Source organism: Cnephaeus nilssonii, assembly GCF_951640355.1.
Source record: "Cnephaeus nilssonii genome assembly, chromosome: 9".
Classification (NCBI taxonomy): domain Eukaryota; kingdom Metazoa; phylum Chordata; class Mammalia; order Chiroptera; family Vespertilionidae; genus Cnephaeus; species Cnephaeus nilssonii.
Genome location: NC_137080.1, coordinates 94222975 through 94238576, shown reverse-complemented (window position 1 = coordinate 94238576; position 15602 = coordinate 94222975). Strand labels below are relative to the sequence as shown.

The 15602-nt window shown below is 48.7% G+C and overlaps 1 protein-coding gene across 1 annotated transcript; it reads right to left on the bottom strand.

Moving 5' to 3' along the window:
* Positions 1-7741: 7741 nt before the first annotated feature.
* Positions 7742-12929, bottom strand: LOC307104735 (HLA class II histocompatibility antigen, DM beta chain). Its single transcript, XM_079779820.1, has 6 exons — positions 12684-12929; positions 11783-12064; positions 10258-10542; positions 8765-8881; positions 8587-8622; positions 7742-8024 (listed from the first exon to the last, which is right to left on the bottom strand). The coding sequence occupies exons 1-6, from the start codon at positions 12736-12738 to the stop codon at positions 8008-8010; spliced, it is 792 nt and encodes a 263-aa protein (XP_079635946.1). The 5' UTR covers positions 12739-12929; the 3' UTR covers positions 7742-8007.
* Between the last annotated feature and the right edge of the window lie 2673 nt (positions 12930-15602).

Below are 15602 nucleotides of genomic sequence, written 5' to 3'. Positions count from 1 at the left end.
AGGCAGCATGAGAGGCCTGGCAGAATGCTTGCTTCATTGCTGCAGCGACAAGGCAAGTGTTCCACGCCCGGCCGTGGATGGGCCTCTGGGCAGCGGGTGCAGAGCAGCCAGGCCCTGCAGAGAGCTACAGGCACATGGATCCGTGCACAGGGCTACTAGTATATAATAAATACAAAATGTGAAATGAGTTGTAAATATATGTCTTAATGCATCAGCTATTACCAATGAAAAGACAGAGGCTCATAACGGAGGAAATAAAAATACCAAACAACGTGTTATTTACAACAAGTACACTTAAAACAAAAACACATGAAAGTTGAAATTAAAAGGAGGAAAAAGATTAGCAAGAAGATGCAACAATCGCAAATACAATATAACATCAACAATACAACCTCACAATTTATAAAGCAATAACTAAGAGAACTTCAGGTAGAAGTTTTTTTCTCATTACAGTTGATTTTAACAAACCTCTCTCAAAAATGGTAGGTAGACTAGAAAATAAGCAGAGATCTTGAAGAACAGAACAATTAAATTGTTTATGCTCAAGCTTATTAATAAAGCCTTAATAAATAAGAACCAAAGAATTCCTCAGATTAAAAATGACTAAAGAAACAGGACAACTTACTGAAATTCGTGATTCTGGATTGCAGGGCAGGAAGTTGGGGGAGTGGATCTTTATTAAAAAAAACTAGTGGAATTGGAATATATACTGTAGAGTAGATGACAGTATGATATCGAAGTTAAATTTCCTGAATATTATCATTCCTGTGTTTCTATAAAAGAATATCCTTGTTCTTAAAAAACTCACCGAAATATTTAGCAGTGAAGGGGCGTGATGTGTGCGACTTACTCTACAATGATTAGGAAAAAGCCTCAGAGACAGAAGCAGAGAGGGAAAGAAAGCGACACAGCAAAATGTTAAAAGTTGTGGAATCTAGACAAAGCGCCTTAGGAATTCTTATAGCTTTCTTTCTCTATGTTTGGAATTATTGCAAAATAAGAAGGTTAAAGCTTTCATAAATAACATTTGAGTTAAAATAAAAAGTTATAAAGAATATTAAAATGTAGAACTGAATAGAAATTAAAACATTAGGTAACAAAATTTATGAGATATGTTTAGAACAGAATTTAGTGGAAAAGTTTTTTTACCTTTAAATACACTTATCAACAAAAACTAAATAAAGTAAAGCTAAAAGTTAGTTTATAAGGAACAGAACAAACCTCCCAAAAGAAGGAAGGAATTAATAAAGAGAAGGATAGACGTCACTGAGAACTAAAAGCAACAAAGGTTTTAATGAAAACTAAAGTTGGCCTTTAAAAAGACACATATATAGTTGTTCCAGAAAAGAGGATAAAGAACAAAATCTACTCAGCGCATCGTCTATAAGAATTTTTATTGCAAAATAAATACAAGAAAAACAAGTTTTGTGCCCATGCTTTATTAAAGTAAACGCAGCTCCCCAAGTGAAATATTAACTAAGTGAAACCAACAGTAAATGTGTAACTATAGGATGATCAAACAGGGTTTATTCCAGGAAAGCGAAGATATTTCATATCAAAAGTTCTCGATATAACTCACCATTGCTAAGAGATTAAGAGGGAAAACACAAATCTACAAATGAAAAAAAATCAATGCAAAATTTAAAACGATTTTTTAAATGTCAACATCTATTGATGTTTGATTTTTTTTAACTTCAAGAAAACTAGGAATAAAAAGAAAACCTACTTAATTTAGAAAAGTTGATACATAAAAACCTACAGCAAGAACATCTGCTTCTGGAAAGGTGAAATAAACATACTTTTCTCTATTCCTCCCTCTAAGTACAACCAAGAACCCTGGACGTTACATACAAAACAAACATAAGAGGACTCTGAGGGGAGAGATAAGAAGGCAGACCCTGTAGGAGGCCAGGACCTGAGGAATGACACATGGCGAGTTCCCTGGGTGTTCCTTTGAACTCCTGTATCCCAGACACACACACACACACACACACACACACACACACACACACACACACGGCTGATAGCAATAACCAAAAGATCGGGACAGAGGTAGCCTTTCAAGACAGAAAACTTTTAGACAAGAACTGCTCTAAGCCAGGCAAACACCACAGAAATAACTAGCCCCACGCCTACTCACATAGAAGGAACCAATTGGAAGCCTGGACTTCCTTTTTCTTGAGGCTCTACTAAGAGGCACGCCAACTCTCCCTGCAGTGCTGTCTGAGTAGACCAGTTTGGATGCCAAGAATTTCATTTCTTCAGACCAGTAATGAGGTCCCCTCCCCTAGAAGTCAATGGCAGAGGAAATGGGGCGGGGGAAGGGAGAGGGATGTCCCACACCTGTCCAGCATAATTACAATGCCTGAAAGAAGTTAACTAAACAGAATGAAAATGACAAAATAGGAACTATTTTAGCACTAGCCTCCTTGCAGTTTCTTCAGCCCAGGAACACAACTTGCTTTATAGCCAGGTGCAAACATTTCACACTTTAACCAAATGTCTGTGAAGTGTTTTCCTGTGCCTCATCTCATTTGATCCTCACGGAAGTCCTGGAGTAGGTAGATAGGAGACTCGGTGGAATCCTATTTTCTTCTCATTAGCCAGAAAACAGAGATTTAGAAAGCTTAGAAACTTGACCCAACTGAAAAGAAGTAAGAAATGGTGGACCTTGAAAATGACTTCAGGTTTTCTCACTGCACAGAATATAGCCAAACACTGCTGCAGTTAAATATTTTACCCTTTGTTCTCCCTGCTTGATCTGCAATAATAATCTGCTTCGTGTTGATATTTACTGCTGTGTTGCCAACAATTACTTGAAAGAGAAGTTGTGGTGCTTCACTGGGGTGGAAAAAGTTTATCTACTTCAGAAAGCAGGTCTAATTAAGCAAGTTTATTCTATATCTATAAAAGGCTAAGTTGACTCACACATGTGCAATACATATAAATCTCTCACTGGTGCCAATTGCACGTGTGTGTTTCCATCTGTCATTGTCAATCATGAATTTGGTTGACACTTCTATTATAGAGAAAGGCTGAGTAGCGATATTAAAATATTTCTTCTAATTAATTTCCTTTCAATGTGCACAAATTTGTGCATCGAACCACTAGTTATATGATAAATGAGGGAAGAAAAAGGGAGATAAAGGGAATGACCAGTGGAAGGAGGGTGGTGCCTTGGGGCCGCGGGGCAGCCAGAGCTGTGAGGGCTGAGCTCCTTGCACAAATTTCATGCATCGGGCCTCTAGTAGATAAATAAAAACCAAATTATTAAATAAAAGTTTAAGTAAGCCACAGAAAAGAATAATAAAATAAACAGAAATGCAAAACAGAGAAAAAATAAATAAAATAACCCCCCAAAAGCCCTCCCATATTACTAGAGGCTAAATTTTGCGCCCCCCCCCCCAAAAAAAAATTCATATATTGAAGTTCTAACGCCTAATGAATTTGGAGATAGGGCCTTAATGGAAGTGATTAGAGTTAAATGAAGTCATAAGTGAAGGGCCCTGATCTGATAGGATTAGTGTCCTTATAAAAAGCCCTGGCTGGTTTGTTCAGTGCTTAGAGTGTTGGCCCTAATATCAAGGCGTCTCAGGGTCATTTCTTGGTCAAGGGCATATACCTTGGCTGCAGGCTGGATCCCTGGCCCCGGTTGGGGTGCATGTGGGAAACAAACAGTTGTGTCTCTCTCACATCAATGTTTCTCTCTCTCTCTCTCTCTCTCTTTCTCTCTCTCTCTCTCTCTCTCTCTCTCTCTCTCTCTCTTCTCCACCTCTCTCCCTTCCACTCTCTCTTAAAAAATCTATGGAAAAATATCCTCGGGTAAGGATTAAAAAAGAGAGAGAGAAAGAGCGATCAAACTATTCCCTCTCTCCACTCCGTGATCTCCAATTGAGGACCAGAAGGCAGCCATCTGCAAGCCAGGAAGAAAGACTCACCAGCCTTTCCTTCATATTGCATACGTGCCCACGGCCCTCCAGCTGTCCTTCCCGACCCTCACTCCTCCGCCCTGGTGACTGGCCCGCTGCCGGCCTGCAGGACAGCACAGGGGCCGAGCTCCTTGCTATCAGCCTCGCCCCGAAAGCCAGGGAGGCGGGCAAAGTCAGGGTTTTTGTGCCCTTGGCTCCCTCCCTGAAGGTCACCTTGGGCTGGCTGTGTCCCTTGACTGGGGGAACAGCTGCCGGCAAGTGGAGACTCGCTAGAGCTCGCCGTCCCCCTGAGTTGATAACCGCTGTCCCTGTCTCTTCAGGCCTTGGGGAGCCCAGCTGCGGGCCAGGTCCCTGCACCCCCTTCTCTGTAACACTCCCTTGTAAGTAGACACTCCTTGGACTAGCCTCCTTGGAGTGAGCCCTCCTTTCTGTTGTGGCCCTGACACAGTGAAAGCCATTTGTTGCTCCTTCGCTGCCCCAGAGGAACCCTCATATGCAATGAAACTGTGGGAGAGGAAGTGGGGGGCGGGCAGCGAGCCCCTGTCTGGGCATGATTTCTGTGGTTTGAGGCCTCTCCACACTCTGCAGCCCTGGGGACGGTCTGGCCAAGGGTGGCAGGAAGCACAAGGAGCCGCCGGGCCCTCCTTCAAGGCGGTGTGAGGGCTCGGGAATGGCAGGCACTCCGTGCGGAACCAGAGGGGAAGGGGTTAGACACCCCCTCACCTGTCATCTCATTTCCCTAACTTTACTCTGCAAGCAGAAGTACCGGAGGAGGTGATCGAAATACAATTTTCCTAAATAAACACTGAGATTAAATACCAATCTTGTCTGTTCCTTTCACACGAATGTGTGCATGAGTCAGGAGACAGCGGACCTGCAACACAGGAGAGAACGCTGAGGACACGCATGCGCGCGCGCGCACACACACACACACACACACACACACATATATATACACACATGCGCACACACGCGCACACACGCACGCACACACACACACACACACACACACACACACGCGCGCGCACGCACACACACCGCTGTATATTTGGACTTTATTCCCATTGTCTTTAATGGTCAAAAGAAAACCTCCAACTTGAAGCCAACACATTCCCTGAAGCGGTGGTACTGCCCGGAGGGTTGAGTTCTCCCTGCAGGGTGGGCGCCCTCCTGGACACAGAGCCAGATCTTCGACGGTGACGAATAGGGCTGCATGGCCTTCAAAGTCAATGCCAGCTCCAAGTTCAGCTTTTAAAACAAACAAGACACCCTAGCCGGTTTGGCTCAGTAGATAGAGCGTCAGCCTGTGGACTGAAGGGTCCCGGGTTTGATTCCGGTCAAGGGCACATGCCTTGGTTGCAGGCTCGAGGCAACCAATTGATGTGTTTCTCTGTTGATATTTCTATCTGTTTTTCCCTGTCTCTTCCACTCTCTCTAAAAATCAATGGAAAAATATCTTCAGGTGAGACTTTAAAAAAAACCTACACAAGAGATTGAAGAAAGAGAATCGTTTGTTGTACCACTTGGACTAGATAACCCAAAACCCAACACTTTCTCTCTCACACACACACATGCCTTTCGGGAATTTCATTCTGTTCCACACTCTACGTCCTTTCAGCTGGAGCTGGCCCGTTACCCCTCGTCCACCTCCCTCCCAGGCCCCGGGCGCTCCCCTGTGTAACGACTCGTACATCTTCCCTTCCTCCCTGTTGCGGCCTGCTGTGCTGGGCCCCAGGAGACCTACAGGGCACTTTCCCTGCTCCGCACCTGGATAAAACAAAAACGTCATGGTCAGGACACGGAAGTCTCCGGAGGCCTGGAAGCTGTCCAACCAGCTGACCCACTTCCTGCCCTGGGGCCCTGTCCTGCCTCCCTCCGCTGTGGCCAGCCCCAGCCCCCCTCCGCCCCCTCATGCACAGCTTCTCCAAACCGGCCAGGCCTGGCCCAGACGCAAAGCCCACCCCGGGCTAGACTAGAATTTCAAAGGGAATTTCCGGTCAAACAAGCAGAAACAAGAACAATGGGTGGAAAAATGAAAATGAAACCTGACAAGCCTTCGAACAGCAAGTTATGAAAGGAAACGCGGGCAGTGTGGTGGAGGCTTAGTACACGATGCCCACGCTAATTAAGTGAACACTATCGAAAAACTTAAAACGAAACATAGAACTGATCCAGGGTCTGGAATTAGTTTCTGAGCCTACATTTAGCGATTAGCACCCTGCACCCTTCTCTTCCAACCTCCATGGTCTTGCTCAGAGAATAACCGTTTTGAATTCATGAGCTCTCCCCTCCCCGTGCCCTCCTCTAAACTCCTCCCAGAGATGCCCTGACCACAGGGTCCGCGGGGAAACCACGGGCTGGAGGCCATCGGTTCACTGACTGGACAAACACTGAGCACCGACTTGGGACATCGATTCTGATTGAATGGGGCTCCGCCCACTCTCAGACAGGCCCGTCCCCATAGACACTGTCCACCCACCCCCCACCCTGGACGGTGCACACAGGAGGGCCCCACATTCGCTGCCCCAGCTCCTCAGACTCCTCACGACGCTCCTATCTGGAGACCCCACCCGCCCGCCTGGCCCCTGCCCTCCTGCCAGGCCGCTGCCGGGCTGAGCTCCTCCCACACTTGTTTCCGCTCCTGGCTTCCCTTCTCTGCCTGAAGTCAGCCTCCAGCTCTCCTTCCAGACCGGCTGCCAGCAGCGTTCTGTGTGCAGCAGGCCTGGCCCTTCGCTGGGCGCAAAGAGCACCTGCCTTCCGCAGTTTGAAACCAGCCCCCAGCAGGGGCGCCCTTGGGTTGGGCTGGGGTGGGGCACGGGAGGCTGGCTCTGAAGAGCGGTGAGCTCTCCCGCGCCAGGGGCCTCAGAATATAGCGGTCTAGTTACTTCGGCTCAGGTAGACAGCCATCCTCTGAAGAATCTGTTCTTTGTCCTGGCGGTAGCTCAGTTGGTCAGAGCTCTGTCTGGACGTGCGAGGGTTGTGGGTTCCATCCCTTGTCTGGGCACACACAGGAAGCAGCCAATGAGCGCAGGGATGGGTGGAACAACAGATCGATGCCTCTCTCCCTCTCTCTCTCTCCCCCTCTCAAATCAATTTAAATTTTTAAAAATCTGTCTGTGACCTTAGTCAGGTTATTGAACCCCTCTGAACCTCCCTTTCCTCGCGTGTGATGTGGAGGGAGGCAATCTGTTCCTTATGGGGTTATGGCTTATGGTGAGATACAAACATAAAGCTCTCAGCCTAGGGCAAGGTCGTGATGGGCACTCAGCCCCTGCCCCACGTAGGGCACAGGGCACGGAAGAAGTGACTCCCAGAACTCAGTCTGAGGTGAAGCTCCGCCCCTGGGTCCTGACTGAGGGTCTGTCGGGGTTGTGATGAGGATGGAATGAAATTTGCAGGTGAAGCACCTGGTACAGAGCCTGGCCCGGAACGGCGAGGAACTGATCGTAGCTGACGTCACTGCCGTGGGCTCGCTTTGTGCCACGCGTTGTTCGTAGCCGTTTACAAGTTTAAGCTCACCTCATCCTCACAGGGTCCCTGAGGAAGCGAGCAGGATGAACTGTGAACCCCTTCCCCTCCTCCGTGAGTCCATCCCTCCGCAGTTCAATTTCTTCTTATAAATTACAAACTTAAAAACTGCCCCAAATTCTGTCTTTCTCGTTGGAGAAATGGGAGAACTCCTCCACTCAAGTAGGAGAGCATCAACCCCAGCCCCCAGCTCTGCCCACAGCCCCCGCCCAGCGCCTCAGGAAAAGAGGGAAAAGCAATGCTCCGGCAGAGTTTATTCCTCAGCGATGTCACAGCGGGGCCCCGAGGAGGAACCTCGGCCTGCTTTCCCAGATTATATTCACCCCAGAAATACAGCCGTGGACAGTAACTTGGTTACAGAGTATTCCCAGAAACGAGCTCCTCCAGGCTGCTAAGGTTTACATAGGGAGGGGACTGGGAAACTCAAAGAATTGGATGGAGAATCCGTGGGATTCCAGGAAATCAGAGGTTTGAGGATGCTGGGGGGGCGCAGACATCGCTGAGAGTGTGAGTCTTTCTCTCGTGGCCTGGAAGCTGCAGAATCCTGCCTCTAGGAAATGTGCCGGCCTGCGGAGAAATAGAAAGGAGACAACAGGCTTCAACCCAACCTGACCCCAACCTTTGTCTCTGTGACCATCGTGCCAGAGCCCTTAACCCAGGGATACTGAAAACCCCGGAGCCACCCGCAGCCTCCCCCCTGTAGACCAGTGGTTCTCAACCTTCCTAATGCCGCGACCCTTTCAAACAGTTCCTCATGTTGTGGTGACCCCCAACCATAAAATTATTTCGTTGCTACTTCATAACTGTAATTTTGCTACCGTTATGAATCGTAATGTAAATATCTGATATGCAGGATGCCTTAGGCGACCCCTGTGAAAGGGTCGTTCGACCCCCAAAGGGGTCGCGACCCACAGGTTGAGAACCGCTGCTGTAGACACTCCAGTGGGTAGAAGAGGAAGGTAGGCACACACAGGAAGCCGCTCCTAATCCCGAGTGGTGGCTAACTCATGCTCTTGGCCTGATCCCGGTGGAAGCTCCAAAAAGCACCACTAGCTGAACCCAATGCTGTCCCCTCAAATTTCACCCCTCCCAAAGGGCCCGCAGGCAAACAGACCAGCACAGAAGTTACCTCCTGGATAAGTGGACCCAGCAAGGACAGTATAGCCTAGGAGAGAAAAATAGGTGATTAGAGGGAAGTCTTTGTGGATAAAAGTATCTGGCATTATTCACAGCAAATGAAGTAGCAATGGGAGAACCAGTCACAGACAGGAGTGAGCAGAGACTGGGAGTTCAGGAAGGCCACTCACCAGAGGGGCCAGCTCTCCGCCAGCTGAGCAAACCCAGGGAGAAGATGATGAGGCCCAGGCCCAGAACCACTACAGACACAGAAACCTTCACCGTCTGCTCCGGGGACAGGCCAGGTGCTGCAAAAACAGAAACCCACTAGAACCAATCTCTGCTGCTCATCCCCAGAGCAACTTCATTTATTTCTATCTCCACCTAGCAGATTCAAAGGGCTTTTTCCCAACCCCAAAGGTCTAGCTCACACCACCTCCCTCCTCAAAACTCCCAGCCTGTGAATATTCCTAGAATAATCCTAGGGGACCCCTAGAGTTAGCGCCCTGGCTTCTAGTTCCTCTCAGATATGGTGGGACCTCTCTTCCTTCTCCCCAGAGGCACCCTCACCGAAGAAGAAAGGGTTCCTCATGCCCCTTTCCAATGACCCATGGTGACAATGTCTGCTCCCTTACTCGCTCTGAGTTTTTCCTATTAAAATGTCTTTCCACCTTTCCTAACTTCCAGTGGTTCTATTCCACGAGTTACGTGTCTCCTGTCCACATCCGGATTTCCCGTGTGTTCTTCCAGAACCTGTCTCCAGCCCATTCACAGCCTAGAGCTGATGCTACTCTAGGTCCTGTCCCACCTGGATTCCTTCCCCCTGTTTAATGAACATTCCACCACCAGAGGGAACTTCTTGGGCGGGCTGTGAAGGAGACTACCAGGAGAGCTCAGGCGAGCCTGTGGGTTCCACTCTCTGCCCCTCATGCCCTTCTCAGCTGCCCAACAAGGCACACTTCCCACGGGGAGACGTCTGCTCTCAGCAGCCGGTGTGGCATCCTGTTCCCTGGCCCTTTCTACACACTTCCTCTTCCTCATTTCTTCCTCTTCTCTTTCCCAAGGATCCCCACATCTGTGTGCAACTTCTCTCAGTTCCTTTCACTACCTCCAGTCCCGGGGTTTGAGCAATCATGACTGGTTTCTTGTTCTTCAGCCCCCAAGCATGCACACCCAAGCATCCACCAGCCACAGCTTTTCCTCCCTGATAGAGCAGCCCAAACCCAGCACTGCCCCGGCCAGGAGAGAGTCTCCTTTCTTCTGCAACCTTCTCTACTTCTCCAATTCCCATTTCTGACCCGACAACAGAACAGTGGACATCTGAGGACCCTAGAATATTACATCACAATTTTTGGCTCTGAAATCTACATCCTCTTTTCAGGACAGCCCCGCTCCCCTCCCACCTCAGACAAGCACATGACATCAACCACACCACCATAACAACGGCAGCAATAACTGACTCTCCGTTCCTGGATCCCATTGCCCCATCTCCAGTCATAAGCCCTCCATAGCCCCTCCAGACCCACTTCTCATTCTCGGCATCTCCCTCTCTCCCATACACCGTGGACTTCTCCACATCTCACCCCTTCTGCTGAAATATTGGTGTTCACTTCCAACCAGCACATGCAATAGCTCTCTGCTTTAACCCTACTCCCCCCGCCCCCATCCCCTTCCATGCACTTACTCCAGTCCTGACGGATGGGCTCAGGAACCCCAAAGTGTTCCACCACACAGGTATAGGTGTCCCCGAAAGAGGGTGTTGTGGCTAAATGGGAGAGGGTCTGGTAGGTCCAGTCTCCATTGGGCTGGACAATCTTATGGGCACTGCCATGAGGGGGGACAAGCTGCCCGTTCTTCATCCACGTGACAGTCACATCGGCGGGGTAGAAGCCCCACACGTAGCAGGCCAGCATCACGGGCTCCCTCGTGTTGAAAGGAGTGGCTTTGGCTACTTGCACGGTTGGTGGCCCTGCATGGAGGAAACAGCGGTCAGGAAGGAGGGAGAGCCTTTTCTCCGACCTGGCTTCTTCCTTCTTTAATTCTTTTTTTTTTTATGTTTGTTTTTGGTCTTGTTTGTGTGTGTTTTCCTCCTTTAATTCTTCATGGAGTTTGCCAAACCACCCTCCCCACGCCCTCCCGGGCCACCACACATCCCTTTGAAATAAGGAATTAGGATTTACTCCTGCTTTGCTCTTTATTTTCTCCCATTCCTCCACTGCCCCTCCCGTTTTTTCTTCTCCAAAATTATGTTTGATCACAATAAGCATGAGCCAGGTCTGAACTGCAAGCTGATCCAGGCGGCCTGTATTTACCTCAGAAACATAAGCGGACGGTGGTCCCAAGTTATCAATTAGGGTAAAGGTAGCAAAAGACTTTGTCCTAAACCTCATTCAACAAATTAATTTGCTAAATAAAGCCCCTTTTCCTCAGATAATTTAAGGAAACAAGCCCAACTCAGGACTCTCTTAAAGTTGGATAAATGTAGTTCAAATTAATGCGATTGTTAGTGTGCACGTTTTTACTAGTTTACTCTCCTAGGTCACCCTCCTGCTTGCCTCTATCTTGGTGCTTTTCAAACAAAATCCCAGAAGCTGTGGTAACATGCAGATCCCCTCGGTGAATCCCCAGGGGCTGGCATTCCATGGGCCCGAGGGGCTCGCAAGGGCTTGCCCTTTTCAGGAGCACCTTCCCCGGGCAATTCCGAGAAAGGTGGGTCAGAGACCACACCTCAGGACACAGTACTCTGCCCTGTGGAGAGCAAGTCTCCTTAGCCCGCGCTGAGTCATTCTCAGTGCAGAGAGCATACCCGGTCGGAGGCTTCCCTCAGCTCCCAGGCCCGGGGCCACCCCAGACCTGGAAGCTCAGATCCTGGGACAGAAAGGCGTGCGCGTGGGGAAGCCATCCTGGCTATGCTGACACGCCCGCCCGGTGGAGCTGGAACCTGCCCCGGAGATGCCTGCCTAGGAGGAAGACAGCGGCCTGTCCCCTCCACAGCTGCATGCGGGCTCAGGCACCCCCGCCCTCCTCTGTGCCTCCTCCACCCCCGCCGACCACCTGTGTCCGCTTTAGGGCCAACCCTCCCTCTTTTTACATCCAGGTCCACACACTTTCTGCCCAAATCTCAAACCCCTTGCCTGCAGGGCTCCTCCCTGGCCTCCCCTCTCTCAGCTGTGCTCCCTAAAAGGCCCTCTGCACCCTTCTCTCCTTACGTGTCCTTTGGGTCAGGGATCCCCAAAAGGGCTGTGTGTGTGTGGCACAGTCCTGGAGCCCCGCAGACAAGCGCTGGAGCAGAGTTTCCTGTTTGTTGAGGTCATCTGAGAGGCCAGTGGCCAAGGCATTCAGCACCCCAAATTCACGAGGGACCATTGCTCTATTCTCTGGATCCCAGCAGGCCAGCAAGTCTTTGTTGAAGGAGATACAGTAAGTGAAATCCTGTGGAATCCCATCATCATCCAGCAGACAGGTGCTTTCCACGTGGGCCACAAAGCCGCCTGCAGGAGCCAGAGGAGAGGGCGGGGCAGAAGCCAGAGTCAGCGACACCCGGAGACCAGACACACGTGTCCCACCTTGGGCAGCATCTACTGACCAAGCCATGACCTGGAGTCCCCAGGAGCCCCGGTTAAGGGATTAGATGGGTGCAGCAGGGGTGTTTTTAGAACATGTTTCCTCCTTATGTGAGACCAAGTATGGGGGCAGGAGTGGCCCAAAATTATCTGCATGTTTAAAAATGACCATTTGCCCAGGCCAAGACCTTCAACAAGGCACATTACTGAGTGAGAGAAAGGGTCACGAGAAAGAGTCCGCCTCGCTCTGTGCTGGATGTTACAATAGTCACTCCGTACATACTCAGGAAGCTCTGGCGGCGCCGGGCACTGAGGGAGGAGCGGGGGATGCAGCCCTTGCCTCCATCCCAGCCCGAGGTCCTTACCACACAAATGATGCCACAGCTTCGTTACCAGTAAAACCCCTACAAAGGTACAGTGCAAGTGCCGTCGGAGCATGTAGCAGGGAGACAAACCAGTCAGTGCGTCCAAACCCAATAACAAGACTGAGCCCCCTACCCCGGAACAGGAGCAGAGGAAGGCGGGTCCCAGGAAGGAATGTCCTTACCTGCTCCGGTGCAGCCCAGGCTGAGGCCCAGCAGCAGCCGCAGGAGTGTGCTCATGATCTGCCTGGGGAGACTCGGGGCATTCGGTCCCCTGGACCAGCTCTTCCAGGGGCCTTGAGTCCTCGTTTGCCCCAGAAACCCCAGCCTGGGTGTTGATCTCCAGACCCTGAGCAGAATATGGTATTGCCCGGGCCCCTTGATCCCCAATAAATAAGTGATAGATACTAACTTGTTCCTACCAGCTCACCCAAGTCCTGTCCCAAACTGAGGGTTGTCAGATTGGCTAGGGACAAACATAGAGACAAATCGGTGAGTGCCTCAGGGTAGCGTCATCAGTTGCTAGGTAAATATCATCTTACCCTAGGCTCTAAACTCCTGGTCTCTTAGCTCTTACTGTGGAATGGAATAACCAGTCTGTATGTGGATTCTCCTGGGTCGGTGGAGGGAAATCCACTGACCTGCACCAGTCCTGCCCGCTGGTTAAGCTGTTTCCTCTCAATGTCCTCCCCAAAGACCGACTAGGTAACATATGTGTTCCTTAAAGGGAGGTAAGTTGGGAAAATATTCCATAACCCTTGGTCTGCCCTGTCACCCAGCAGGCTAAGGACAAGGAAGGGACCTTCTGGGGCAGGTGACAGAGGCAGGAATTCGGAGAAGGAAGGAGGCACGGGAGAGCGCAGGGTTCCCTCCGGCCTCAAAGCAAGACAGCAGAATAAAGGAAGGAGGCTCCCCCAGGGTCAGGGACGTGGCCTGAAACCCCCCTGGGCCTCCCGTCTTCCTTTGTCCGGCCAGTGGAGTTTCATGTCCTCCTTTCTGCTTCCTGGAGCAGGAAACCCTACCTCCTACGCTCTGAGCCACCTCGGGGCAGCCAGCAGGCCAACTCTGCTGAAACCCCTTGATAAATGCTGGTGACGGGCCAGTGCCCAGAGCTCGCCTGTCTGCCCCAAACTCGAAACTCCCCTGTGTGCTTCCCCCACTGGTCCCACCTGAGCCGGGGCAGGTCCCTGCATTATGAGGCCATGAGAAAAATAAGATAAATCCTCCCTACTTTTCTTCCCCTGGAAAAAACAGAATTTATTTTTAATTAAATTTATTGGGTGACATTGGCTAATAGGACCATATAGGTTTCAAGTGTGCATGTCTGTGATACAAGATCTATACAGACATTGCACTGTGTGCCCACCACCCAAAATCAAATCATTCTCCATCGCTGTATTTGGCCCCTCACCCCCTTCCCTCTGGTAACCACTACACTGTTTGCTGTCTGTTTTCTATCCCACATATGAGTGAAATCATATGGTTCTTAGCTTTTACTGACTGACTTCTTTCACTTTCCATAATATTCTCATGTCCATCTATGTTATTGCAAATGACACTGTTTCATCTTTTCTTATGGCTGAGTCGTGTTCCATAGTGTACATGTACACCTTTGCTTTATCCAATTCTCTATCGAGGGACACTTTGTTGTCTCCATATCTTGGCCACCGTGAATAATGCTGTAATGAACATAGGGGTGCATATGTCCTTGGAAATAAAAGTTTTCAAGTTTTTCAAGTAGATACCCAGAAGAGGGATTGCTGGTCATATGGTAACTCTATTCTTCATTTTTTGAGGAATTGCAAGACTGTTTTCCACAGTGGCTGTACCAGTCTACATTCCCAGCAGCGGTGAATGAGGGCTCCTTTTTCTCCACAGCCTCTCCAACACTTGCCATTACTAGTCTTGTGGACCACAGCCATCCTAGGGTGTGAGGTGGTGTCTCATTGTACTTTTTATTTGCATTTCCCTATAGCTAGTGAAGTTGAGTATCTCTTCATGTATCTGTTGGCCATTTGTATGCTTTGGGAGAAGTGTCTGTTCAGGTCCTCTGGCCACTTTTTAATTGTATTGTTTGTTTGGTGTTGAGTTGTATGACTTACTTATATATTTTGGATATTACCCCCTTGTCGGAGCTGTTGTTTGCAAATATCATCTGCCATTCGGTTGGTGCCTTTTTGTTTTGTTGTCAGTTTCTTTTGCTGTGCAAAAGCTTTTAGTTTGATACAGTCCCATTCATCTATTTTTGCCTTTACTTCTTTTGCCTCTGGGGTCAAATTCATAAAATGTTCTCTATGACCAAGGTCCATACGTTTAGTACCTATGTTTTTTTCTATGTAATTTCCTGTTTCAGGTCTTATATTTATGTTTTTGATCCATTTTGAATTAGATTTTGTACATGAGGACAAACTGTAATTCATTCTATTGCATGTGGCTTTCCAATTTTCACTGCACCATCTATTGGAGAGGCTTTCTCCGTTGTGTGTTTTTTGCTCCTTTGTCAAAAATTACTTGCCCATATACATGTGGTTTTATATATGAGCTCTCGATTCTGTTCCATTGGTCTGTGTGTATGTTTTTCTGCCAGTACCTTACTGTTTTGATTATTGTAGCTCTGTAGTAAAATCTGAAGTCAAAGAAAAAAAAGCTTTGTTCTTTTTTCTCACGTTTGCTTTAGCTATTCAGAATCTTTTGTGGTTCCATACAAATCTGGTGGTTTCTCATTCTGTTTCTTTACAGAAGGACATTGGTATTTTGATGGGGATTGCATTAAATCTGTATATTGCTTTGGGTAATATATCCATTTTAGCTATGTTGATTCTTCCCATCCATGAACATAAAATATCTTTCCATTAACCTGGAAAAGACAAAAATATATTTATATTTATTTCAGAGAGGAAGGGAGAGGGAGAGATAGAAACATCAGTGATGAGTGAGAATCATTGATCGGCTGCCTCCTGCACATCCCTCACTGGGCACGCCCCCCACTGGGGATCAAGCCCACAACCTGGGCATGTGCCCCTGACCAGAACCAAACCTGGGACCCTTCAGTCCGCAGGCTGAGGCTCTAGCAACTGAGCCAAACCAGCGAGGGTGAAAAGACA

Bases quoted from the DNA above. Each gene is read 5' to 3' on its own strand.
- LOC307104735 (XM_079779820.1), bottom strand. From the start codon at position 12,738: ATGAGCACACTCCTGCGGCTGCTGCTGGGCCTCAGCCTGGGCTGCACC. The intron at 12,065-12,683 runs GTAAGGACATTC...TGGCTCCTGCAG, and splicing joins CCTGGGCTGCACCGGAGCAG to GCGGCTTTGTGGCCCACGTG. The intron at 8,882-10,257 runs GTAAGTGCATGG...CTGTTTTTGCAG, and splicing joins GCCCATCCGTCAGGACTGGA to CACCTGGCCTGTCCCCGGAG.